This window comes from Vanacampus margaritifer, chromosome 8, assembly GCF_051991255.1.
Source record: "Vanacampus margaritifer isolate UIUO_Vmar chromosome 8, RoL_Vmar_1.0, whole genome shotgun sequence".
In the NCBI taxonomy this organism is placed as follows: Eukaryota; Metazoa; Chordata; class Actinopteri; order Syngnathiformes; family Syngnathidae; genus Vanacampus; species Vanacampus margaritifer.
Genome location: NC_135439.1, coordinates 12635632 through 12660869, shown reverse-complemented (window position 1 = coordinate 12660869; position 25238 = coordinate 12635632). Strand labels below are relative to the sequence as shown.

Sequence of the window (25238 nt, the reverse complement as noted above, 5' to 3'; positions counted from 1 at the left end):
TTTTTTTTTTTTTACGTGGCTAGCTAAGCGAAGAAATAACCACTGGGATGTAATGTACTGTCTCTCTTCCGGGTGGTCGATACATTTCACGGCCGTGAAACAAACGGCTGCTATGGTGTCTCCGCTACGTGTGGCTAGTAAGTACAATAAACCCCTCCTTTCAGAACTGGGAGTTGACAAACCTCTGACGTCGACGTAGAAGTTTTTCGAGGCCTTCCGCTGACTTGTGTGATTTCTCTCAAGCTCTTGGCTGACGGCAGCACACACACATGTGCAGCATGAAGTCACCGGCGCCAAGAATCTCCTTCTGTGTGGGGTTCCTGGTGGGATTCTTCACACTCTACCTGTTTTTACGGCTAGTGGGCTTCGACAAGAATTTCTCCGTGCAACCGATCAGCAAATGGGTTGAACAATACAACCACCACCTGCAGCAAGAAGAAGATGAGGAAGAAGACAGCAGGTGGAAGAAAGAGAGGTCTGCCCTCTTCAATCTCAAACACCCTCATCATTCAGGTAAACGTGGCTCTTTGCATCGACATTAAGCAGAAGAGGGTAGTGTAGTCAAAAATTGTACTCAAGTACTGAACTGACTTTGTTGCGAAAATGATGAGAGCGGCACTTGCCAAATTCAAGGCCGAGCATTCCTGAACCTATTCTCTTTAGGCAATAGCAAAACTTGCATTTGCTTTGCAGTTTTTGGGCAAGGCATCAAACTCTAGTAGGCCTCCAGGTCGCCATTATAAATGAGATACTGTTCACCATATCTGGTTAATTAAATTACTGTGTGGAACAGCTACCAAGCCACAACTCTCTGATGAATGGAAACAGATTGTGCAAGCAATAAAAAAAAAATTTTTTTAAAGGAGCGAGCGGAATATAGGTATTTCTAGGTATTACTACGTCTCCTCGAGCCTCACGATCCACAAGTGAGTGACGGCGAACTAATAACATTACATTTGGTATGTCCTGTCGCAAAACTTTTTTCTTCATCTTTTTAAATATAATTATATATAATAATATTATTTATGCATAATAATATTTATATAATTAATACATTTTCTTGAAAACTTCTTGGGTGGTGGCCATTTTACTTGGGTGGCCTGCCCAAGTATTCATTACATTATCATGATTTACATACCTGTACGTTCATGTCACATACACCTCCCACTTTATTTGTTACGAAACCTGTTCTGTTTTCCAACTTCTTATCAAGCCAAGTGTAGTGGTACCTTTTAATTTAGGATCTTAATTCATTCCGTGACCTCATAGGGTTTAACAGTATATCGGTGGTACGGATCAAAGGACTCCCAGATTAACTGAGACAATTACGGTCCACTAATCTTCTTTGTATCCTCAAATTCATCCCTGCTTCATACATCAAAATTGTTCAACTGTATTAGTGTCCAAGTTCTCAAGGTTAGGGCTTACATGTCCGGCGCCATCCACAAGTCTGTGACCGGTGGTCGCAGCATATATGAAGTCAAAATAAAATGTCAAGTATGCACTGGGGTTAGGGACAATCTTGGAAGAGATTAATTGGCTTTGCTAATGGCTTGCCAATTGTAAGAACTGTGAATAGTGGTTTGTACACTTTAAAAATGTAGGGGGGAAAATGCTGGATGCTGAAGACATGTTTTTTTTAGTGAATGTGGATTAAGTAGTGATTTGAAGGTCTCATATTATTCAACTTTTCAACATACTAAAAATAGTTCTCAAATGTGTAAAAGACACGTCTGTGACATGCATTCGTCAAAATTGACTTTGGATCTAATATTTTTGCTGTCCTTAAATCAAGCCAAAAACCGCTCTGTTCAAAACAGCCTGTTTTAGGGGTGTTTCACTTTTTTGAAAATAGCTGCACCAGGCAACGCCTAGGCCAGATATGAGGTGAGGAGCGCGCATGCAGGGGACTGTTGATATTGGTGAATACATCCCTGGGGCGTGCGTCGAGCACTTCTATGAGCGTTTCCTCGTTGGCTTTTGGCGAGACGGATTGGATGCACGCGCTTTGTCCTCAGCGCGTGACAGGCAGCAGCGGCTATCATGCAGCCGCATGTGTCACACGTACTGTGGGCCCGGGTTAAAAATGGGTGGGCCAATGGAAAAAAAAATCTTTAAAATCTTTATCTTTATCTTTAGATGCAGTCACCAGGTTTGACAGATCACAGTGTATGTGCTATTATAATCTATTTACATTTCTCCTCCCACTTTGCCAAATAGTGTGTAAATGCCGTATCTCACATATTCATTGAGGCAAACGTACTACCTGGATTAGGGCTATTTTATAATAATCATAATAATAATAATAATAATACATTTCATTTAAAAACAGCACCTTTCAGAACACCCAAGGTCACTTTACAAAGTATAAAAACACAGCAAAAGTTGAGCTAAAACAATAAAAATGAAGCTATTGGAAAAGCTGTTTTAAATATGTGGATTTTGCACATTTGAAAAACGCAGTCCTAAGTGCACACTATAAGTAAATTGGGTTGTACATTTATCTGTGTGTGTTTACTGTGCTATGAGGTCCAAATGCTCCTGGTCCGGCCCATCTGTCAAAATTTCAAACCCATTGTGGCCCGCAAGTCAAAAAGTTTGCCCACCCCTGGCCTAGGCCATACCCATCTCTCGAAGAAGAAGAAGCAGGGATTTCGGTCATGGTAGCTATGTGCTAATGTTGTGAATGGAAACGACTGGCCATGGGAGCAGAAGAAAAGAAAAATACAGACATGCCTTTTACACACTTGAGAACTTTTTTAATATGTGGAAAAGTGGCATAACGTTTTACCATAAGAAAAAGTAGCATAACTACAGAGACTATGTTGTAGCGTTAGTTTGTGATTGTTTAGGAAATGGTTATTTTGCCGTAACCGGCAAATCTCCCGCAAATGTTATTTTGCCGTGAATGCTTGTAGACATTTACAAGCGGTTATAAATAACACAAATGTGCACATTTAGGCCACTTGCTTTAGGCACTAAAAATACACCAGTAATATGGTAGAAGGTGCACGTCTCTTATTAGAAAGGATAGGAAGGAAGGCTAAACCCAAAATGTTAAATTTACATATTTCCCGTTTGCAGTTGTGTCACACTGTTGGGACCGACCCATTGTGTTTAAACGTGTTGCAAATCCAGCTCTGAAAAGGCTTTCACTAACGAAACAATCCTTTGAGAAATGATGTCGGTACACGTCCTTCACAAATAAAATTAATCCACTGTCTTCTCAGACAGACTTGGGACGAAGGAAGCAACCACTTTTTCCTGATCATTGTTTCCCCTCTCCACGGAGCATTTGCGAGCAGGGAGAGAAAAAGAAAGGGGCAGCCAACTTCTCGAATTTCAGTGGTGAATGCCATATAGTGCTGCTCATTATTTTAGCATTCTAAAAGTAGACATAATTTAGTCATCTTAATCTTAAAACAGCAAAAGTTTACCGGTAGTCTTTGTTTTTTCAAATTTTTTTTTTGTCAAGGCAGTGAGGGGGGAAAAAAAGCATATGTCTGTTTTTATGAAGTGTATGTCAACTTTTGGTTGCAATTGTATGTGGCTTATTGTGTCATATGGGGGACTACTGGTAATGTGATTTTTCTTTTTCTTTTTCAAACTGCTGTTCTTTGTATTTTTTCAGGTGAGGATAGCAGATTGGCGGATGAACTGTACAAAAAAGTACGCGTTCTTTGCTGGGTGATGACTTCAAAAGCCAACCAGGCGACGAAGGCTCATTACGTGAAGGACACGTGGAGTCGGCACTGCAACGTCATGGTCTTTGTGAGCTCTGTAAGCGATCCCGACTTCCCGGCTGTAGGTGTGAATACAAGCGAGGGCCGTGACCAGCTTTACTGGAAAACCATCCGGGCATTCCATTACGTCTACAAACATTACGGTAATGACGCCGACTGGTTCCTCAAGGCCGACGACGACACGTATGTAATCGTGGACAACCTTCGGTGGGTGCTTGCAAACCACACCCCGGACGAGCCCGTTTACTACGGTCGAAGATTCAAACCTTATGTCAAGCAGGGCTACATGAGCGGCGGCGCAGGCTACGTGCTGAGCAAAGAGGCCCTGCGACGGTTCGTGCAGGGATTTCAAACCAAAGTGTGCACTCACACCAGCTCGGTGGAGGACCTTGCATTGGGCCAGTGCCTAGAGAAAGTTGGGGTGCAGGCGGGAGACTCCAGAGACACTGTCCAACGGGAGACCTTTCATCCCTTCATCCCTGAGCAACACCTCACTGCTCAGTTCCCCAAGAGCTTCTGGTATTGGAGCTACTGCTACTACCCCATCTCAATGGCAAGTCAAGGAATTTCTTTTTCACAATTTCTTGACAACAGTCGCCTCAGTACTGATCTCTCTTGGCACAGTGGTTTTTAAATTGCTCTAATTTGTGCTTTGTGGATTTTCTCCTAATTGTCAAGGATCAGGATTACTCGTATGAATCAGCATCTAGTTATCTTAATCGCATGGCTGCTTGATTATGGAAAAAAAATAAAATAATAATCACGATTATTTTGGCAAGAATTGAAATCACGGTTATTCAAACAATTATTTATTTTTGGTATAAAAACAAGAAAAATGATTAAGCATTTAAAAATATTAAAGCTGAAACGTAGAATATTCCATTTCGAATTGCTACTGCCACCCGCTGACGAAAAATGAAACTGCGCATACCGTTCTTCACAGACACGCCGCGCACATTACGTCACATCCGCAGACAGGGCGCGCGGAAGATTCTAACCCGATTCCAGTCTGAAAACTATTGGCCAGAGGCTTGCAGGAGTACCCGTTGTGAACAGCTACGGTGTTAATCTACTAATTAGAAGGCATTTCAGTCATAAATGGTTAGATAAAAAGCTTACTATTAAGTTATTTTTGGGGGGGAAAGTTCCATATTGCAGCTTTAAGAAGAGCAATTAAAAAAAATAGAAACACTATTATTTAAGTTCCTTTTGGACCAAACTGAATTCCTAATAACATTTCTATAATAATAATATATATTTAAAAAAAATAATAATAATTGGGATTGCATCTTATTTATTCACTGTGCAGTAGGACAATCATTTATTTTTTGGGTACAAAACAAGAAAATGTTTACACATTTAAAAATATTAAGACCAATTAAAAAAAATAGAAACACTATAATTATGTAAATTCCTTTTGGACCAAGCAGAATTTACAATAATATATATATATTTGTTTATGTTGGCAAAAACTTTTAAGTTGGAGTGCAGCATGTGCAGTACGATGATTTTTTTTGGTACAAAACAAGAAAATGTTTAAACGTAAAAAACAAATGAAAAATATTAAGACAAATAAAATGATTTGAAACACTATAATTATGCAAGTTTCTGTTGGATGAAACAAAATGTATTAAACTACTTATTTTAACATTTAAAAAAGGTGCAAATGTATAAATTTAAACAACTCAAAAATGTGTTTTAATAAGAATTCTGTTTTTTTTATGATTATGCTGATTTTGTAATTGTGGAGCCTAATAATTGAAAATGTAATTGAATTTTGATTAATTGCACAGCCCTGCTTAACCGTGTTGACTGATTGATTAGCCTAGGCAATTACCTGGCAAAAATATGACGCTTTGGTTTCCTTGCACTTTCTGTCACTGAACCACACTTTTCATTGTTCCTCTCCAGGGTCCAAGCTGCTGCTCAGACCTGTCTGTGTCTTTCCACTACGTGCATGACGCCAACATGTATTTGTTGGAGTACTACGCTTATCACCTGCGTGCCTTCGGCTACAAATACCGTTACCAGCCCCCCACCCCGCTGGGCCACACGTTCGAGCAATCAAACTCCAAGAATGCTGCGGCTGCTTCTGACAAAAAGAACAAAGATGATTCTCAGGAAAAGCCGCAAAAAGAAGGTGTCAAAAGTGACAAGGAATCAGATGATTCCTTTCCTCCAGCTGACAAACTGTAGGAACAAATTGGGTCACTATGAAGAATCTGTTGGCTCATTTAACAAAACTATGGTAAAATGTCAAAACTAATCTCCAACATCAGCCTCACCTGCGTTTTTCTAGTTTGTCAAGTCATGTCAGTGCATACCAAATCAACCGCTTTCTTTTTGAAGGGTACAAAACACCTTTTGTAACCTTATGTATACCAGCTGGAGTTGTGCCATTGGTCAAGCAAATTCTTAAGGTAACAAACCCGTTTGGATCTCTTCCTCGCCTTTGTTATCGTCGCTGCGACACGCCTTGAACTATCCAAACAACCTTTTCAACAGCTGCCACAAGTGTCACAGAAAATTAATTCGCCACCCATTCACATGTTTAATCGTGATGTCTCAAAGAGTTCTAATTAGGGATGGGGCCTTTGAAGATATTTTCTCAAGCGAAGAATCCTGACACATCTTGCCGAAGTAATAAAGCGCGAGTGGAAGTGAGCAAATGATAGCAAGCGTAACGTTTCGCTTTTAAGTGATTTAACTTAACTCTTTGACTGCCAGACGTTTTCAGAAAAGGGATGCCGTGGGTGCCAGCCGATTTAAGCATTTTGACTGATCTTTCAAGGTCCACAGAAAATTATGTGTTTGGACTATGGAAACACACCTACTACCAAATGAAAGATTGGACTCTCATCTTTCATCAGGAAAAAAAAAGTTTGTTTCTACCTTATTCCGTTCTTCAGTAATCAACAATAGAAAATGGTTAGTTTCACCTCTGTTTTGAAACAAACGTCTTTTAACGTCTTTGGCACTCCATAGGATTTTACTAAACGTTATTTAATGTTTTTGGCAGTCAAAGAGTTAATAGAATGAAATATAAGTAGCAAACTTTGGCATTAACACAAAAAAGTGTATGCTGTGCTTCTTTCTTGAGCATTCACTTTGCTTGGCTTCACTGTTTTAGGTAACAAGAATATCTTAGAAAATGAGTGCATCAAAACAGCATTTAATCGCCTTTTGCACAGAACCCAACAACACATTTTGCCACAATTGTGATCATCCACTTAACAGGTAGAATACATGAACACTACCTTTCTAGTATTCCCCTAAAAACTGTCCACTTTATTTCAGCATACCTTGTCCCAAAATGAAATCTGTCTTGCAGACAGGGTATAAGACACATTAGAAACAATACATTTCAAACACTGAAAAAAAATAAAGTACATCCTACACATTTTTAACAATCCAAAATGGACACATTGATTTATTGTAGACACCCCAAATTGCACTGTGCTTACCGAGAGGTCAAACTTCCATCCAGACCACGCAACGGTGGACACCATTTGAACGTCTTATTAGACTAAGAAAACTGAAACATTCACGCTCGACTGCACACTTTCAGGATGTTGATCCGTCTCCGGAGGTTAAACAAACCTTTCCACTGGTGCGTTCTTCCAAAGAAAGGAGGCCTCAACTAAAAGCAGCCATGTCGCACTCTTGGCTTGCACTTGTGGAAAGGGACGTACTTGGACTAAGCGCGCGTCACAACTTTTGTGGGTTCTCACACAGTCATTGTGTGAATTTGCGCCGTATTGTCACCTTGAGGGTAAAATGAACAAATTCAAGCCTTCCAAAGGTGAGCACGGCTTTTCCTTGCCGGGGTTTCACTTCACTTTGTGAGCTTTTCAATAAGGAGGACATATCTTTAAAATGATGTGGTTGACACTTACGGTATTTTTTTTTAGGGATGCACCAAATCGAAAATGAGAAATGCTTGGCCGAAAACCGAAACAGGAAAAAAAAATTGTACTTTTTTTTTTTTTAACTCTTTGACTGCCAGACGTTTTCAGAAACGGGATGTCGCCAGTGCCAGCCGATTTAAGCATTTTGACTGATCTTTCAAGGTCCACAGAAAATTATGTGTTTGGACTATGGAAACACACATACTACCAAATGCAAGATTGAACTCTCATCTTTCATCAGAAAAAAAAGTTTGTTTCTACCTTATTCCGTTTTTCAGTAATCAACAATAGAAAATGGTTAGTTTCACCTCTGTTTTGAAACAAACGTCTTTTAACGTCTTTGGCACTCCTCCCTAGGATTTTACTAAACGTTATTTAACGTTTTTGGCAGTCAACGAGTTAATTATCATTGCATTTATTATTTTTTTGTAGCTTGTGCAATTCAAACTGTCAACCCGAAGATGCTCATTCTTAAATATAGTGTCGTGGCATATAGTGTTTTTTTTATTTTATTAAATCAAATATTAATAACATTTGTCATGTCTTTTTACCCACAAAAAAAAAAAGAATATATTCAAGCCACTAATTTACTGTAGCTATTATCCTTATTGAACATGTGGGTACCTATTCAAATGGCTTTAGGAACTTGTACCCGAACAGCTTTATTTTGTCCAAAAGCACACAAGTTCATTACTTTAATTTCTTTGTCTATAGAGAGCAGACTTTTTTTTTTTTTTTTGAATTGTGGTTGCTTCTCAGGAATCGCAGGCAGTAAACTGCAGGTCTGTTCTGTGTTCATCTTGTATGGGAGCAACATTTGTAAAGAGTGAGTCATTTGACAAGTAAATTGTTGCTAAAGTAATCATTAGACAGATGAGAGCATCTACAGTGGGACCATTTAAACAATTAAAGGCAGCTTTTAGGGAGTGTTTATGTACACGTAGAACTTCAAGCGTGCAGCAATTTGTATTTTACTCATCAGCATCCTATGTAATCATTTTTGAAAATGAAATGAAATTTGTCACTTTCCAAAGTTTATTTAAGTACCTGCACCTTTCCTAGAAATGTCTCTACAGATACAAGCTTCTTCTTTTTTTTTTTACCATCAAAATCCATTTTGTTTTCTTGACAATCTGCTCCTGGTAACATGAAAATCACTTTTAAGGGAAAGGTGTACAGTACTGTAATTGTGTGTTTGCAATGTATTTATGACAGTATTGATGTTTTTGAATCGAGTATATTTTTAGAGTGGGTGTGTGGTCAGCCTATTTGCAGCGACTGGTACGTTAATCACTATAAATAAAGTGTTTTTGATTGTACATGTTTTATGACTTTGTTTGCTTCAACCTAGTTGTTGTATAATGCAGATAAACTCGTTAGTCACCCATAAGGGGTGTTTAATATAGAAGGAGGTGATTTAAAAACAAAACAAGTTGTAATAAGTTTTAATCAAAATCCAATTATTAGGCAATTGTGTGCATTTTATTGTTTTTCTTGGTCATTGGAAGACAGTGTTTACAAAATAGCTGGATCCTGGCATTGACTTGGAAGCAGAAGTCATTGTATTTAACATAAGTGTGTTTGGATCACAACATCTAACAGTGCTCACAACACGAGTAAAATGAAACCTTAATGGATGGAATTCGATGTTGTCCTCCATGGAATACACTTCTTTTTTTTTTAGTTGGTTGCAGCAATTTGTGCATTCATACAGATGACAGGTCCTGAAAGTAGGATGCGGTGCTCGTTGAAGTGTAAAGCAAGTAGGGCAAACTTGAAGCCCTGAAAGTGACATTCTTTAATAAATGAAAGAACAGAGACACTTCAACCATTTCCCTCACTTCCCCTTTCGGACTGCAGGAGATATAAATTAGCTGGCGGAACGAGGGGAAAGTGCTTTCAAGTATTTGGGTCAAAAACAAAACCTGGTGAAGAAGAGGAGAGGCAAGCGGGGCAGACAAACAAAACTGCCTTCGCAACACATGGACTTTATACCCCACATGAATCAATATTCCAGGCCTCATCTCCCTTGTGAGCCATGAGGCCAAAGAGAAGAGCGAGCTGAAAAGACAGATGAGGCCGAAAGAGGAGGAGGGCTATGGGATGTCCTGGGAAAAAAAAGGGATTCTCATTGGCGGATCGGGGAAAAAATGGCTTGGAATTTGAGGCGAACCCGTGGAGAGGACATAGAAGAATCGTACAATCGGCAGTCTTCTCAGTTTTCATCCAGGCTGCCCTGTGGACTCTGCTTCTATTTGCTGAGGAAAGGCAAACGGTTGCAATTGCTTTAAACTACCAGGTAGTTTGGCGTACTGGGCATTACATGATTTTACTGCAACTAAAGAAATATTTGAGCAGAAATTGACTTTGTATGTTTTGTTTCTTCACATTAGGATGGCCTCCAAGTTCAAGTGGCTGATTGTGGTCTTGCTCCTGCTAAATGAACAAGCTCTATGCGAGGTGCAGCCTTCTCCGTTGTCGCCAGCTGGAGTGACGGCCCAACTATATCCTCAAACACAGCCACAGTTTGGTCTCCCGATTGCAGCAGAACCTGATTCTGAATCGACTGCAGAGAAGAACCTAAATTCAGCCAAATACATTGTATCCATCCTCAAGGCAAAGCTACAAGGGAAGATTCCAGATCTCCACAATGAGAGGAATATAAGCTGTAGGGAGCTGTTGTCAAGCAGTGGTCTTGATGACCCTTTATCCTCCAGGTTCCCTCAGGAGCTTCTGGGTCTGTCTTTGGTGCCGGTGCTGGTGGTGGCCGGCTGCCCGCAAGAGGCGCACGCTCTTGTGGGCAAGCTGTACGGCCTGCTGGGGGTGGCCGATACCAACGAACTCCTTCTGGAAGTGGAAGACCTCATCCAGAGGACAAAGTCGCCACCTGAACCTGTAACGTCCACTCAGGAGAGCCAGCAAGCAGAGCGCCACCTAGAGGCTGTCATGTTCAACATTCAGCAGCTGGCCACGGTGGGAAAGGGTTCGGGGCGAGCTAAGATGAGGCAGAATTGCGACGGTTGGACCAAAGTTAACGGAGCCATGCTGCTTGGAGTCGTCGTCCCGGACACTAACGGTGGACTGGAGGCGGCTTTGGACGACTGTGAGAGGATGGGGGTCATGTGTGCTGGGGTCACAAGCGGCGAGCTCCCTGGACGATATCAGGCAGTGTTTAAGAAAGGCAGTCGTATCCTACCCTCTCACGCCTCTGACTGTTGGATCCATCAGTGTAGCGCAGAGCTTTCATTCACAGGCGCCTCTGCCCGACGACTGCGACGCGACCTCCGGAGGTCGTGCATCAACCCGAAGGAGGAGCGTGTGTACAAAGTGATGGAGTGGATCCCCGCGGTCAGCACCCTCTACAACTTGGGCACGGCCGTGTATTACGCATCGGTCAACTGCTCCGAAACGGCAAAAGAGAGAGCCGTGCTCACTGCCGTGGACCTCGGCACGGACGCCCTCATGGTCGCCACGGGCGGCGCCGCCGGCGTGGCCGGTTACGCTCTGGGCGCTGGTGTCAAGACGGGCGTCAAGGCTGGGGTCAAGTACATACTTGGCTCCTTGAAGCAGGAAGACGACGTGTTGGTGAACCAGGCCAAATGGGATGAAGGGGTCTTTACTGTACCGTAAACGAAACAAACCACAACAACCATCTTCACTGTGATATTCTCTTTTCATGTAGTTTTAACCTACTTTCCATTTTTTTTTAGTACGCTTTATAGAACATTCACACTATAAGGTCACATTTATTCCAGGTGGCAAAATACAACGCATTCTCTAATGGCACCAAATCACTTTTCTGCCATCCAGAGCCTGATGCCTATTGTTTACAAATATTGTTTGAATGGTTTATAGGTTGCATTATGTTTGACATTGAGAAAAACTTTACTAATCATTTGATATGCATATTTTGAAAGATAGTAACTCCTCAGCTAATTTGGAGAGATGCAAGTCTGCATTGTCCACTTTTGGAACTGAAGAGGAATAAAATAATTTTGTCCTCTTTGCGTGTTCCAAAAATGAAGATAGATTTAATGTAAGAAAAATACACCTTTTGCAAAAATGATTTAATAAAAAACAGAGAATCTCTGGACAAATAACAGCCTCTATCATCACTTAAACATCGTGGGATTCAGAGCGTCAAATGTACTCCTCTACGTGTACAATAGCTTCTTATAGTTAAAAAGACCTCCTCCTTTTCATTTATAGACTAAACATACTCTCTGGTACTTTTCCGTGAGCAGTGGCGTAAACAAGGTCAGATTTGGGTGTGTGTTCGGGACTGAATATGTTATATAGTTGAAGGTTCTATTTTTCCCCATAACAAAATCTCACAAACAAGTTGAACCAAATTTACGGTGGCCGTGACTGATGAAGAAAGTAAAGAGTGTGTGTTATTTCAAAGCAAATTTTGTTTTCAAGACCGAAATGTGCGTGTACAAAGCGCTGAGAAGGAACTTTTTTAGACTAAATAGCATGACCCAGTTTAAGGTCAGATTATACCGAAATCAACACCATCTGCTCTGCACAGGACACAAAACATTTCGACAAGGTTAATATAAAGAATTGGAATGTTAATAATGGTTAATAAAATAAAATGAAGTATTAAAAATGTTATAATATCTAACAGAACCCTAGCCAGGACCTACCCACTACCCCCACCTCCCCTAAATTAAATTTCTCATTGAAGTATTTTAATTAGTATAGACTAACACATACATTTTTAAAAAGGTTACTTTAAAATGTTACTTAAATGAGCATTTATATGTCATTATTCAACATTCATTTGTTTAGAAATGCCAGTTGCAAATAAATGCTTTCACATTGGGAAAAAAAAAGTTTTAGCATCGCTTCCGTCATAAAATCTTGGATTTTCACAACTCATGTAGGCTACATGTCACAAATTCCAAGAACAATAGATTGCTGTTAAGTATTTTTTGTGTGTGTCAAATGTGTTTGAGTAATAAAGTCAAACGTCATACCTAAACATTTTGTGCACAATGGTTTTCTTTTCTAACAAATTAAATGATCTAATTTAACCTATCAAAGGTGTGAACAAACTACCACCGTAATAAGCTTTGCCAAATAACTCCTTGACGGTGAAAATTATCTTCAATAGGCAGAATTGTCCTATGCAGGTTGGGGATTGCTCGGGGGTCAGTTAAAGAACAGAGCAACAGCTGGCCATTTTCTCACTTCTGACATTTGAGTGTCCTTGACTGTACTGGGAGGTTAAAAATAAAAACATCAAGTGTGACATCTAGTGGTCAAAATCACATCCTAGTAGATTTTCGATAGACCAACACAAGTGTGGTGAATTTAATGTACATATGTACAGTACTACACATGTACAAAAAAATAAATCAATTTCAATTTTCTCGGAAATTATCAACTCAAGCTTTGCTATACTGGAATCACTCAACATCATGAAGCAAATAGTAGAAACGAGGTTGGTTCTGAAAGGCCAGTGGTTAGGCACTGACGGCAATGCAACTGCCACATCCAACATGGCGGGCGCGCTGACGTTTGTCATATTGTAGTACGTCCTACTACTGTAACTCTATGGGAGAGAAGGACACCCACATTTTTGGCGGGTCCTGTCGTCATCCTGACGTAGGTGCGTCAGTTTCAAGTGGGAGGGGCTTAGGGGGCGGACGGGGTCCGGTGTGGCGGTGGCGGCAACCCGGCTGAGAGGCTAGTCGACAGGAGCTAGAGCGAATCCGCGGGGATTTGTGTCACTTAACGCTCGATTCGCAACAACCAACTCTGTCAATATGTCCGACGACGAGCAAGAGCAGACCATTGCCGAGGACCTAGTGGTCACCAAGTACAAGATGGGGGGCGACATTGCCAACCGTAAGTGTTCGCTGTGCAAGCTGCTCTGCTCATGGTGGCCTGTTCAAATACAGCCATGTGGTTTACATGCGAGGCACACGTATGCTACGCGCGCTAGCTCCTAGCATGCTAACTAGCTAGCTAGCTAACAGGTGCAGGCAACGCTCTTCTTCCAGCCTCGTATAATATTCGCGCTGTTTTTGATTTTGACGCCAATGTGCAAATAACATTAAACAAATTGGGTGCTAATCAAAAGTTAGCTTCTTCATTCAACTAATGAGCCGTATTGAAATGTAAAACTCAGCCATGCTCTTGCACTATCACCAATGAACTTTGATTTTTGACAACTTTTACTCAAAATTTAAATTTTCCAAATGTGTCATAGTCAACTGGCATTTTTTTATGCCTATGCAAGCATTAATTTTGTGAATTAAACCAGTGTTTACCAACTTCACAAGTAACACATCTTACACTAGGAAAATATAGAAAAACACACCACTATAGAAAACCCTCAAAAATATCTACTGTATGTCTGAATATTGATATATTGGTGAATTTTACATTTTGCCATCTAGCAAAAGAGCATTCTAATTGTTCTACCTGTCATGTCGCTGGCATAGATAGTTGAACAAAGTTTATATGAATCCCAAGTTTGTAACATCCATAAGCACATGAAAGAAACAGAGAAAGTTGGCGCCTACTCGTGGCGTAGATACTGAGATACCATTCGGTTACTGAGGTCAGGCACACCTTTATTAATCAGCTTGTCCAATCGTGAAAGACAGGAAATGAAGGTATTGAGTTCAGGAAGTAGTGGATTTGTGCAATGGGCCCATTAAGTGTTGTTAGTGATTGGGGGTCAAATATTTACCTTGAGGTTAATGTTACCTGTACTATTTGAACTATATGTATATCTATGACCTCAGCTAATTGTATAGCCGAGACTAGGGATGCACGATAATATCGGTGGCCGATAATTATCGGCATTTATCGACCAATTTGACATCATACAGATAAACCAGATAACAAAGACATCTGCCGATAATAATAGACATACAATGTTGGTCCATTGGTTGAGGTTGTGGCTCAAGTTGTGTCCAACTCCTCAACCCCTCCCCTCTCCTATGGTAGTGTCGTATTTTTGTGACATAATGCTTGCGACCTCGTGTTCCCAGAAGATTCATCAAAGCGACATGGCAGCCGCTAGTGTGGGCTGTCTATACTGTCCTGTTTTGGAAAATAACTATTTAACACGTATTGACGTAAGTTTATACAGTATTGTGGACACTTGTATTTTCTCTAACATTGGCCTTTTCACTATCGAAGTGACCTTGACTGATAAGTCTGCTCGATACAGACTGCTTGCTTTCCTGTCTAGCTGACCCTCCGTTTATTTTCCCAATACCCAACCAGGCTGCACTCCCATAAATTGGTCATACCAGCAGATATTTTTCAACATCTCTTGTCAAAAAACATTGCCTTTAGCCCGCTACAGCCAAAAACAGCAATGTGAACTACATAGGCCAGGGGTGGGCAAACTTTTTGACTTGCGGGCCACAATGGGTTTGAAATTTTGACAGATGGGCCGGACCAGGAGCATTTGGACCTCATAGCACAGTAAACACACACAGATAAATGTACAACCCGATTTACTTATAGTGTGCACTAAGGACTGCGTTTTTCAAATGTGCAAAATCCACTTATTTAAAACAGCTTTTCCAATAGCTTCATTTTTATTGTTTTAGCTCAACTTTTGCTGTGTTTTTATACTTTGTAAAGTGACCTTGGGTGTTCTGAAAGGTGCTGTTTTTAAATGAAATGTATTATTATTATTATGATTATTATAAAATAGCCCTAATCCAGGTAGTACGTTTGCCTCGATGAATATGCGAGATACGGCATTTACACACTATTTGGCAAAGTGGGAGGAGAAATGTAAATAGATTATAATAGCACATACACTGTGATCTGTCAAACCTGGTGATTGCATCTATTTTTAATAGATTTCAATTCAAGGCGTAAAGTTAAAGAAATCAAGATTTATTCAGGGATGTGATTTTTCCGCTAATTCGCGGAATTCCGCTTTTTTTATCTCCCCCCCAAAAATAAAAAATCCGATTTTTTTAAAAAAAAAATTTGTATTTCATTGTGTATGCACATGACTCCGACAGATAACATCTTCTGCTATAACAAAGACATGTGTGGTATGCTCTAATATGAGTTACTTTTCATTTGGTCATGATACAATTATTTGTTCATGAAATTTGAACTCTTCAACATTATTTATGTGTTAACTTAGTAATCACATTAGTTAGATATGATGATATTCTCAGTGATAGTTTTTAAAAGCAAAGGCAGTCCAATGTTTTTGAATGTGACTGATTTTGAGTTGACTAAAACTGCCATTTTATATGGGATAGTTCAATATACATTGAAAATTTATGCTGTTGTTTTGTCTATTTCTTTGTCATGTGAGTGCATTGAAAGTACTTTAAAAACACGGAAAACCCATGAGCGAGTGCCAGCGGCCCCCAGACCCCCGGCTAAATTTTCAGATAATTTCACTTTGGTCAAATCACATCCCTGTTTATTGAAAAAAGATGAACACTTTCAACATTCAAAACATATTATTACCCAACGAAATACTCAATGTCAATTATTTCTGCTGCACTGCTGTGCATAAAGGCACACTTAATAAAAAGACGGACTTTCAAACGTATTTTCCATAACAGAACATAAGTAAAAAAACTCACAAATTTCAGTGGGAACAGTGTTGCTGGTCTCCCTTTTTTGCTAGTACATCAAAGTCTGGAGTTAGTTTTGTTGTGGCAATTCTCAGGATAGATCTGAGGTGTTGGTCAGTTAACTTGGATCTGTGACGGCCTTTACTGATGTTCATGATGCTGAACGTCTGCTCGCACGTGTAGGTCGAGCCAAACAGCACCAGCATCTTCTGTGCCGTCCTCCGGAGGTTTGGAAACGCGGCTTCGTCCAGTGAGGCATAAAAGTCATTCAGTTTAAGAGGCTTGAACTTCTCCTTTGAAGCAGAGTCGGACTGAAGATCGATTAGTTCCAACTGCAGCTCCGGCGGTGCTGTTTCAGGCTCTTGTGACAGGGGACAGGACACCAGCTGAAGTGATGAGGCAATTTGTTTATCCTGGATCCTTTACAGCAGTGCGACGTTTTTTCCTGTTAAATTTGGCGATCCATCCGTGGTGGCATTGGAAAGTTTACTCCAAGGAAGCTTCATCCTCTCAATGACAGCGGACACATGTGCATACAAGTCCTCTCCTCGCGTTTTCCCCTTCAGCGACTCCATGCTCAAAAGCTCCTCAGTTATCTCAAAACTGTCGTTTATCCCTCGAATGAAAATTAGGAGCTGAGCAGTGTCTTTTATGTCGTTACTTTCATCAAGTGCCAGTGAATATAACGTAAAGGTCCCCGCCTTTTTATTTAACGTGCTCACTATATCTTCATCAATCAGTTCCACACGGCGAGTCACTGTCCTGCGTGATAAACAGATTTTTTCAAACTTGCCTTTGGTCTCCGGACACAAGAGACTTGCTGTCTGGGCCTTGATGTGCTAAAGCCATGGCAGTGCGTTGTGTTGCCAAAAGTCGGGCAAGTTCGCCTTTGCTGCGTAGATGCTCGCATTGCAACAAGACTGTTCTTCTCAGAGCAAGCAACAGAGTGAACAGACTACTACCCTCAGCCCTTTGATGCCTATCATGTCTTTGATGCGAGAAATGGCGCCCTCCCAACCCGCCCTTAAAGGCATAGGTGCCTGGTGAACGTCTATCCCTTTTATTGGTCGCCACAGAATCCTGATTCTTGAAGCTAGTCATTGACATTTAGCGGTACGACTTCACATGCTAATGAGATCCAATAGCGGAGAAAAAAAATGTATATATTTTTTTAGTCTTGTCAAAAAGATCATCTTGACTTTCTGCTTGCATTTAGTAAAAGTATTAAGTACATAAACTGCACAACCCACATGAATTAAGGTGGAAGTGGGTCGCAATAATATCATCCTTCAAGCAGATTTTTATTTATATTTATATTTCTTAATGCTTCCAATTTTTACATGTCCCCCCGCCCCCCTCCGGCAGAGGCTCTGCGTCTGGTTATGGAAGCAGCCAAGCCCGGAGTGCCTGTGCTCAGCCTATGTGACAAAGGTGACGCCTACATCATGGTCGAAACTGGGAAGGTGTTCAAGAAGGAGAAGGACATGAAAAAAGGTAGGATGGTCATGCAGGTGAAATCCTCTCAGTTGTGCGGCGCTGTGGATGGAAACGTATGAAAATAGCGGTTCTCTCTTCCTTTTTGCAGGCATTGCCTTTCCTACCAGCATCTCGGTTAATAACTGTGTTTGCCACTTCTCGCCCCTGAAGAGTGACCCTGACTACACACTTAAAGATGGCGATCTGGTCAAAATGTAGGCACCTCCCCCCCTTTCTCTGTGTCTTGAGCATTTTTGTCCCCGTAATCTTTGTGTCCTAGCTTATTCCTTTTTTGTGGCTCGCGGGAGATGTAAACTCCAAAAAGTCGACTTTACCTTTGCTGACATACAACAGAAGTGACCTTCTCGTTTTACAAGAAAACGGCACATTTACTCCACTTAAACAGACGTAACATCTGTCAGTGTCAAATATAAAATTATCCCTAAAAGACACCTGCTTAGGTCTCGACGATGATTGACCAAAATTTTATCTCAATTTTGATTCTAACTTCTCGTAATGATCGAAGAAAAACCATTAATGTGCACAATGCGGTGCGTTTACAAGTTCCCTACTTTGTGAAAGAACCCTGAATGCACCATGTAGCTTGTAGCTAGCCCGGAACGAATCTGTGTGGTTCTGCTATCCCTACGGGTCCTTTAAGCTGTTCAATGACACTCCAGTTGGAGTTAACTGTAAAACTAAACACACGATGAGGAGAATTACATACAGTAGTGTGTATTTAAATACAAAACATGCTTCGTTTTTATCACATCGCGAGCCTAGCACTAATGCTAATTACTGGAGGATCCCATTCAAATGCTAACAGGAAAACAAATGTTGTGGTAACACATACCCTCAGGTAAGATAACACTACTCAAAGGCACAAATTAGTCCCAATTTGTGAAAAGCGGGTTATTTTAATAGAATTCAATCACAACTTCTGTTCTCATTGTAAGCGTGTACACCATGGATGCACGGCACCACATTGCCCCTAAGAGGCCAAAACCTGCAGGAACACCCAGTATTTGTTTTGCAATTACTGTTTTAGTATACAGTATTTTTATTTTAACATTTTTTTATTTATTTAAAGATTCACCTAATTTTATTTTCCTCAAAATTGAAGGATACAAATATATCCAAATATATATATATTTTTTTTGTCATAACACACATTTCCATATGACAAAATACAAGATGTTCAAAAAAAGTGTGAAAGGATGAATCGGCGTAAGGCTATGATCATAATTTTGAGTAGTTGAGTTTTAGTAGTTGGGCAAAAAAAGTTTTAAAATCAATAAATCATTTTTTAATTAATCGTGATTATTTTTCCCATAACCATCCAGCCCTACCTGCTATATACCAAGGCTTCAAATAAGCAGTTTGCGTCAAAATTGGCATTTTGTGCCTCATCAAAACACATTGAATAACAAAATTGAGAATCTCACACTTTTAAGTTTTTCTGCTAGTTGAACCACCAAGATGGTCCCAAAACGCTTTGCTGAGCTGGACACACGCACGTTGGTGTGCCGCAAGACGCTTACGTCATATAGCGATGCTACATCAGCAAGCTAGCAACGACTATTGGCTGGCTACTAGTGCGGCTAAATACGTTGCTGAATTGCTCCTAAGTTAGTGATAGTCGCTTCCATGGCTTCGTGTAAGATACACTTCTGTCAATGTTTGTTCTCAAAAAGGGATTACGAGGAAGAGAAGAGAGAGAAGTAATGCTAATTGCTAAGCTAACCTCATTGACATGTAATGGTTTTGAACAGTGTTCATTTTAATCAAATGGATCTTTTATCTCTGCTTTCCCAGTGACCTCGGCGTTCACGTAGACGGATTCATTGCTAACGTTGCTCACAGCTTTGTGGTGGGAGCCACTCAGGTGAGGACACTAACATGAAACGCAGGGTAGCATTTAATTTGGTGTAATCTTTGAAGAACAGCTGGTAAGCTTCTTGACGCCTCTGCAGGAGAACCCCGTCACGGGACGCAAAGCTGACGTCATCAAAGCAGCCCACCTATGCGCCGAAGCCGCTCTTCGCCTCGTCAAACCTGGTAACCAGGTACGTCTGCGTCAAGTGGTTTCCATCCACCAAAGTAGTAGATGATCATACTGCATGCTCTTAAATTTTGCTCAAATACAGAACACTCAGGTGACAGAGGCTTGGGGCAAGATCTCCCAGTCATTTAAATGCTCCCCTATTGAGGGTGAGTACTTATCAACGTCTTTGTGTCATTGTAGCTTGGCTTTCCGTTGGGCTTCAGGATTGATCTGTAAAGTCTCTTATGTTTTGAAGGTATGTTGTCTCATCAATTAAAGCAGCATGTCATCGATGGAGAGAAGACCATCATTCAGAACCCAACAGACCAACAAAGGTTTGTTTTTTTTATTTAAATAGTTTTCAAGTTTGTATGAAGTTGTGCTAGTTTTGACTCTACCCACAGTACAGTATGTTTTCCATGGTGACTGTCATTACAACCATCATGTCTTGCATTGGAAGAGATAGGAAGACATTTTAAAACTGAGGTTCTCAAAATGGAGTCCAGGGACTGCCATGGCTCGAGCTGTAGCTCGGGTGTTCAGACAATCATTTGCAGAAAATTATGGTTTTGTTTTTTGTTTTGTGATAAAGGTGGTTAGGTATATAAATAATTATAATTATTATAATAAAATTATATATATAATTATAATAAAAAAAATAATAATACCATAAAACAAACATACTAAGCAAATTACCTTAATACCTTAGCTTTTGACCAATTAAAAGTTCTGATATGAGTACATGACTGAAGTATCACACAAATTTGTTATGCCTACATTAATCACTTTAATCGTGTATTGCTTGACATGCATTATTTCGATGTCAATGATGGAAAGAGATTTTAAGTGGAAGTCAACCTTAAAACATTTCTTGACAATAATCTATTGTATGTGACCTCACTAGTCTAAACATGACATTCTGATTTATATTACGTTTGTGGAATATGAGTTATGAAGTCAAAATGGCCGCCCCCAAGGTGGATAAAAACGGCTGGATTTTGTTGCTTAACTCAGAATAACATATTTAAACTAGTGGGGCTGCATAGAACATACTATTGTCAAAAAAAAATTGGGGGTTGACTTCCGCTTTAAATATGTACGCTTCATTGAGAAGTGCGAAACCCAAACCATCTTAAATGAGGAAATATGGATATTGAGGCTAAAACATACCCCAAAATTACCTTTTGACTATTTTGCCGATGCCAGGAAGGATCACGAGAAGGCAGAGTTTGAGGTGCACGAAGTTTACGCTGTGGACGTCTTGGTCAGCACAGGAGAAGGGAAGGTCAGTGACCTTAATATTACAGTGAAGCCAAGCCACCCCGATTTCCCAGAATGCACAGGGACTTGCATTATGAATGTTGAATAGATCTTCACACTTCCTAAATAATAACTTCAGGGATGTGATTTTTCCGCTAATTCGCGGAATTCCGCTTTTTTTATCCCACCCCCCCCCACCCCCCAAAAAAAAAAAACGATTTATTTTTTTTATTTTTTTTTATTTTTTTTTTTTTGTAGTAGTTCATTGTGTATGCACATGACTCCGACAGATAACATCTTCTGCTATAACGAAGACATTTGTGGTATGCTCTAATATGAGTTACTTTTCATTTGGTCATGATACAATTATTTGTTCATGAAATTTGAACTCTTCAACATTATTTATGTGTTAATTTAGTAATCGCATTAGTTAGATATGATGATATTCTCAGTGATAGTTTTTAAAAGCAAAGGCAGTCCAATGTTTTTGAATGTGACTGATTTTGAGTTGACTAAAACTGCCATTTTATATGGGATAGTTCAATATACATTGAAAATTTATGCTGTTGTTTTGTCTATTTCTTTGTCATGTGAGTGCATTGAAAGTACTTAAAAACACGTAAAACCCATGAGCTCCGGGGGCCTAGCTGGGTGCCAGCGGCCCCCAGACCCCCGGCTAAATTTTCAGATAATTTCACTTTGGTCAAATCACATCCCTGTAACTCTCTTTAGAAAGGTACTGGTAATCTGTTAAATCGGTTAGGTTGGCATCACTGAAACTTTCAGATGAGCACGGTGGCGGTGCGCTGACCACAAAAACGTTTGATCATGAATACCGTCAGGCCCGAGATGGAGGTCTAAGGACCACCATATATAAGAGGGACCCCAGTAAGCAGTATGGCCTGAAGATGAAGACTTCCCGTACTTTCTTCAGTGAGGTTGAACGCCGCTTTGATGCCATGCCCTTCACTCTGAGGTGAGAAAAAACGACCAGCTGCTTGAATTCCAAAATAGTTCTTTAGCAAAAAAGATTTTAATACCAGTTGCCTTTGTCTCCTTTCACTCAGAGCGTTCGAGGATGAGGCCAAAGCCCGGCTAGGAGTCGTGGAATGTGCCAAGCATGAGTTGCTGCAGCCCTTCAGCGTCCTTCACGAGAAAGAGGGTAAGGCTTTTCCCCTCAGATGCGTTTTGGCTCGTCAGCATTTGATTGAACTTTTCATTGATCTCCCACTTGTCTTCATCTTAGGAGAGTTTGTAGCTCAGTTTAAGTTCACAGTGCTGCTGATGGCCAACGGGCCTCACAGGATCACCGGCGGGCCCTTTGAGCCGGAGTTCTACAAGTCAGAGCATGAAGTCCAAGACGCCGAGCTAAAGGTAGGAATGAGGTCTTGAGCAGAATAATGCACCGGTTGGGTAGAGTTAAGTGGGCCTTTTACTTTGGAGTAAAACATTTGAGATAACGAGCGCTAGATGGTGGCGGCGGATTCCACTACCAGCAGTTTGGCATAGTGGAATATTTTTCACAGAAGAGGCCTCAAGCGGTTTACTTCTCCCGCTCTGTCAATTTATAAACAAAACAAAGATTTTTTTAAACAACCACTTCACTGTCCACTAGCTCAATTGGCATTATGAAAAATATTATCTCAATGCTAATACAAAATGCCATAAAAAACAGGCTGACAAATAGCATCATTATGGCGGTGTTGTAATGCTTTAAGCAATTATAAATTGACTGGTGCAAAACAAACGTAGACAGAGGCATATATTCTTTATCCTCTGCGATAAAGGACTGTTACTGCATCTTACTGAGTACGTTATGAAGCTCTTCTTTTTATTCATGGATGTTTTTTTAATACCGCCCCCAGTGGTCAATATGTGCACGCCAGAAGGAGCAAAAGTGCTGGAACAGATTAGTTCATTTACACTCATTTTGATGGGAAAAGACGATTATACAAATTATTTTTATAATAACTCTTGTCTGTTTTCTAGACTTTACTACAGAGCTCTGCAAGCAGGAAAACACAGAAGAAGAAGAAAAAGAAGGTATTCTAAACTGAATTGCATCCATCTTTGTCCCATTCAGTTATATACTTTTTAATCAGTGTGGCTACTGTCAAAGATGCACAATAGCCGTACTTTGCTCATCCACTTTTTTGCCATCACTTCCTTCAGGCCTCAAAGACGGCGGAAAATGCAGCAGGACAGCCAAGTGAGGAAACAGAAGCAGCAGAATAAATAATCTGCCTCCACACCCATGCAAGAAGAGCCCAAAGAGAAGCAAGAAAACTAACCTGCTGTCCTACAGTCATTCTGAAGAGCTGATTTCACAATTTGTCCAATTTGTAACAGCAAGCACTGGAACTGGAAGTGAATATTTCATAAGCGACATTGTTTCTTGAATTGTTGGATGCCTAACCCTTTACTGCATTACAGAAAAGGACAAAAACGATACGTGACTGTTTGTTTCTAAAATATCTCAAGCTTCTATTGGGCATTAATGGGACTAACAATTTGTTTTGGAAGAATTATTGGAGCTGTTGCTGTCAGCACATATCCAATTGGAATACTGTACATCGTGTGTCTGAGACCATTTTTCTCCTGATGAACCAAATTAATAAACAGCTTGTAAACTTCAGTTGGATTATCGTGTTGGTCATCTGCTATTTGTTCGATGGACATGCAGTAAAGGGTTCTATTTGGTGCTTGTCATTCATGATAACTGACAATGTTAGAATTGTTCCACAAGTGTAGAAGGCAAATGACAGTATTTTTAAGGTTTGTAGTGTTCAGTGGAAAACCTGCGTCATCCTGATCGGATCATATTTTTTGAGGAATATTCTCACAAGAGTTCAAAATTGAATGGGGAAAACGGGTGTTGGGGAACAAATGCTAAATTTACTGCCATTAATTAATGACGAGAAGCTATGCAGGTTTTATGCTGCTGAAGAGAGCATCTCAGATTGGAGCAGTGGAGACGTGGGTCCAGATTTGTCCAAATGTCCAGTCCTGCATTGTAGCCCAGTCAGTGGGCAAACTCATTTTCAAATAACTACAATAAACCTTTTCATAATTGTTTTCAATAAAGGCACGTTTATGCCTAACATTTACTATCATTTATTGTGATGTGTATTTCTACCTGTCTGTCCACCAAATTACAATAGTCTTAAATTGTTGCATAAACATGCTGTAACTGATTCCCCACTATACAATTAACAATATAGCATGTAAAAGTAAGTTTTAAAAGAATATATATAAGGGCAAGTTTATATAAAAACTCCCAGGCACACTGATGCGATTTAACCATTTTCATAGAATCACGTGATCCTCATTTATTTTATAGACTAATAAGTGTGTCCACTTTATACATTTACGTGTGTATCATTTACTATCATTTATTGTGATGTGTATTTCTACCTGTCTGTCCACCAAATTACAATAGTCATAAATTGTTACATAAACAGACAGTAACTGATTCCCCACTATACAATTAACAATACAGCATGTAAACGTAACTTTTTAAAGAATATATATAAGGGCAAGTTTATATTAAAACTCCCAGACACACTGATACAATTTAACCATTTTTCATAGAATCACGTGATCCTCATTTATTTCATAGACTAATAAGTGTGTCCACTTTATACATTTACGTGTTTATCATTTCGTGATACAAGTTTCTCGTATACCTACGAGTACATTAAAACTACATCTCCCGTCATGCTAAAGACTACAAAGAAGCGATGGTGCTTGAACATGACGTCACTGTCCTTATAAATACAGCCTTCATCTTTCGTCACATCCTCTTTCCACTGCTCTACTCGCTGTGAGGTATTGAATCGTATTTCCTCTCATCACAATCCATTTCAATCCTTAAATTTTAATCATCATCCGCAGACACTAATATTGTTTTATTCCTCTCTTGAATAGGTTCTTCTCCACACGATGAGAGCCAAGGTAAGATCGTTCTGTTTGTTACACTGCGAATCACTAACAGGAAACGACTGCTAATATAATCGTTACGCATTGGCTAAATAATTGAAGTTATCGTTTTTTAATTTCTCACATTTTGTTGTCGTCGCCGTGTAAGACTTGTTGTGGCTCTAAAACTAACAGCTTAGTACATAAAGAGAATAGTATTTTTGCTAACGCTAATTGCAGGCCCAACTGTGTCGTATGCAAGTAATGGAGACCAGTGAGTGGTTTACTTAAACGTGGGCTTTTCTGTGTT

At 40.0% G+C, this 25238-nt stretch overlaps 3 protein-coding genes across 4 annotated transcripts; all 3 read left to right on the top strand.

The window, feature by feature from the left end:
• The first annotated feature begins 269 nt into the window (after positions 1–269).
• On the top strand, positions 270–8970 carry c1galt1lb (core 1 synthase, glycoprotein-N-acetylgalactosamine 3-beta-galactosyltransferase 1, like b). Its single transcript, XM_077573968.1, has 3 exons — positions 270–513; positions 3632–4296; positions 5655–8970. The coding sequence occupies exons 1-3, from the start codon at positions 270–272 to the stop codon at positions 5937–5939; spliced, it is 1194 nt and encodes a 397-aa protein (XP_077430094.1). The 3' UTR covers positions 5940–8970.
• Positions 8971–9703: 733 nt separating this feature from the next.
• Positions 9704–12638, top strand: apof (apolipoprotein F). Of its 2 annotated transcripts, none has more exons than XM_077573966.1 (2): positions 9704–9919; positions 10045–12638. In XM_077573966.1, the coding sequence occupies exons 1-2, from the start codon at positions 9750–9752 to the stop codon at positions 11279–11281; spliced, it is 1407 nt and encodes a 468-aa protein (XP_077430092.1). In that variant the 5' UTR covers positions 9704–9749; the 3' UTR covers positions 11282–12638. The 2 variants fall into 2 exon arrangements, with proteins under 2 accessions (XP_077430092.1, XP_077430093.1); XM_077573967.1 differs by having other exon boundaries at positions 9779–9950.
• Positions 12639–13292: 654 nt separating this feature from the next.
• On the top strand, positions 13293–24123 carry LOC144056871 (proliferation-associated protein 2G4-like). Its single transcript, XM_077573969.1, has 13 exons — positions 13293–13507; positions 17596–17724; positions 17816–17921; positions 19522–19591; positions 19680–19772; positions 19854–19917; positions 20007–20085; positions 20957–21035; positions 21853–21986; positions 22078–22172; positions 22257–22384; positions 23000–23053; positions 23183–24123. The coding sequence occupies exons 1-13, from the start codon at positions 13426–13428 to the stop codon at positions 23243–23245; spliced, it is 1176 nt and encodes a 391-aa protein (XP_077430095.1). The 5' UTR covers positions 13293–13425; the 3' UTR covers positions 23246–24123.
• The last annotated feature ends 1115 nt before the right edge of the window (positions 24124–25238 follow it).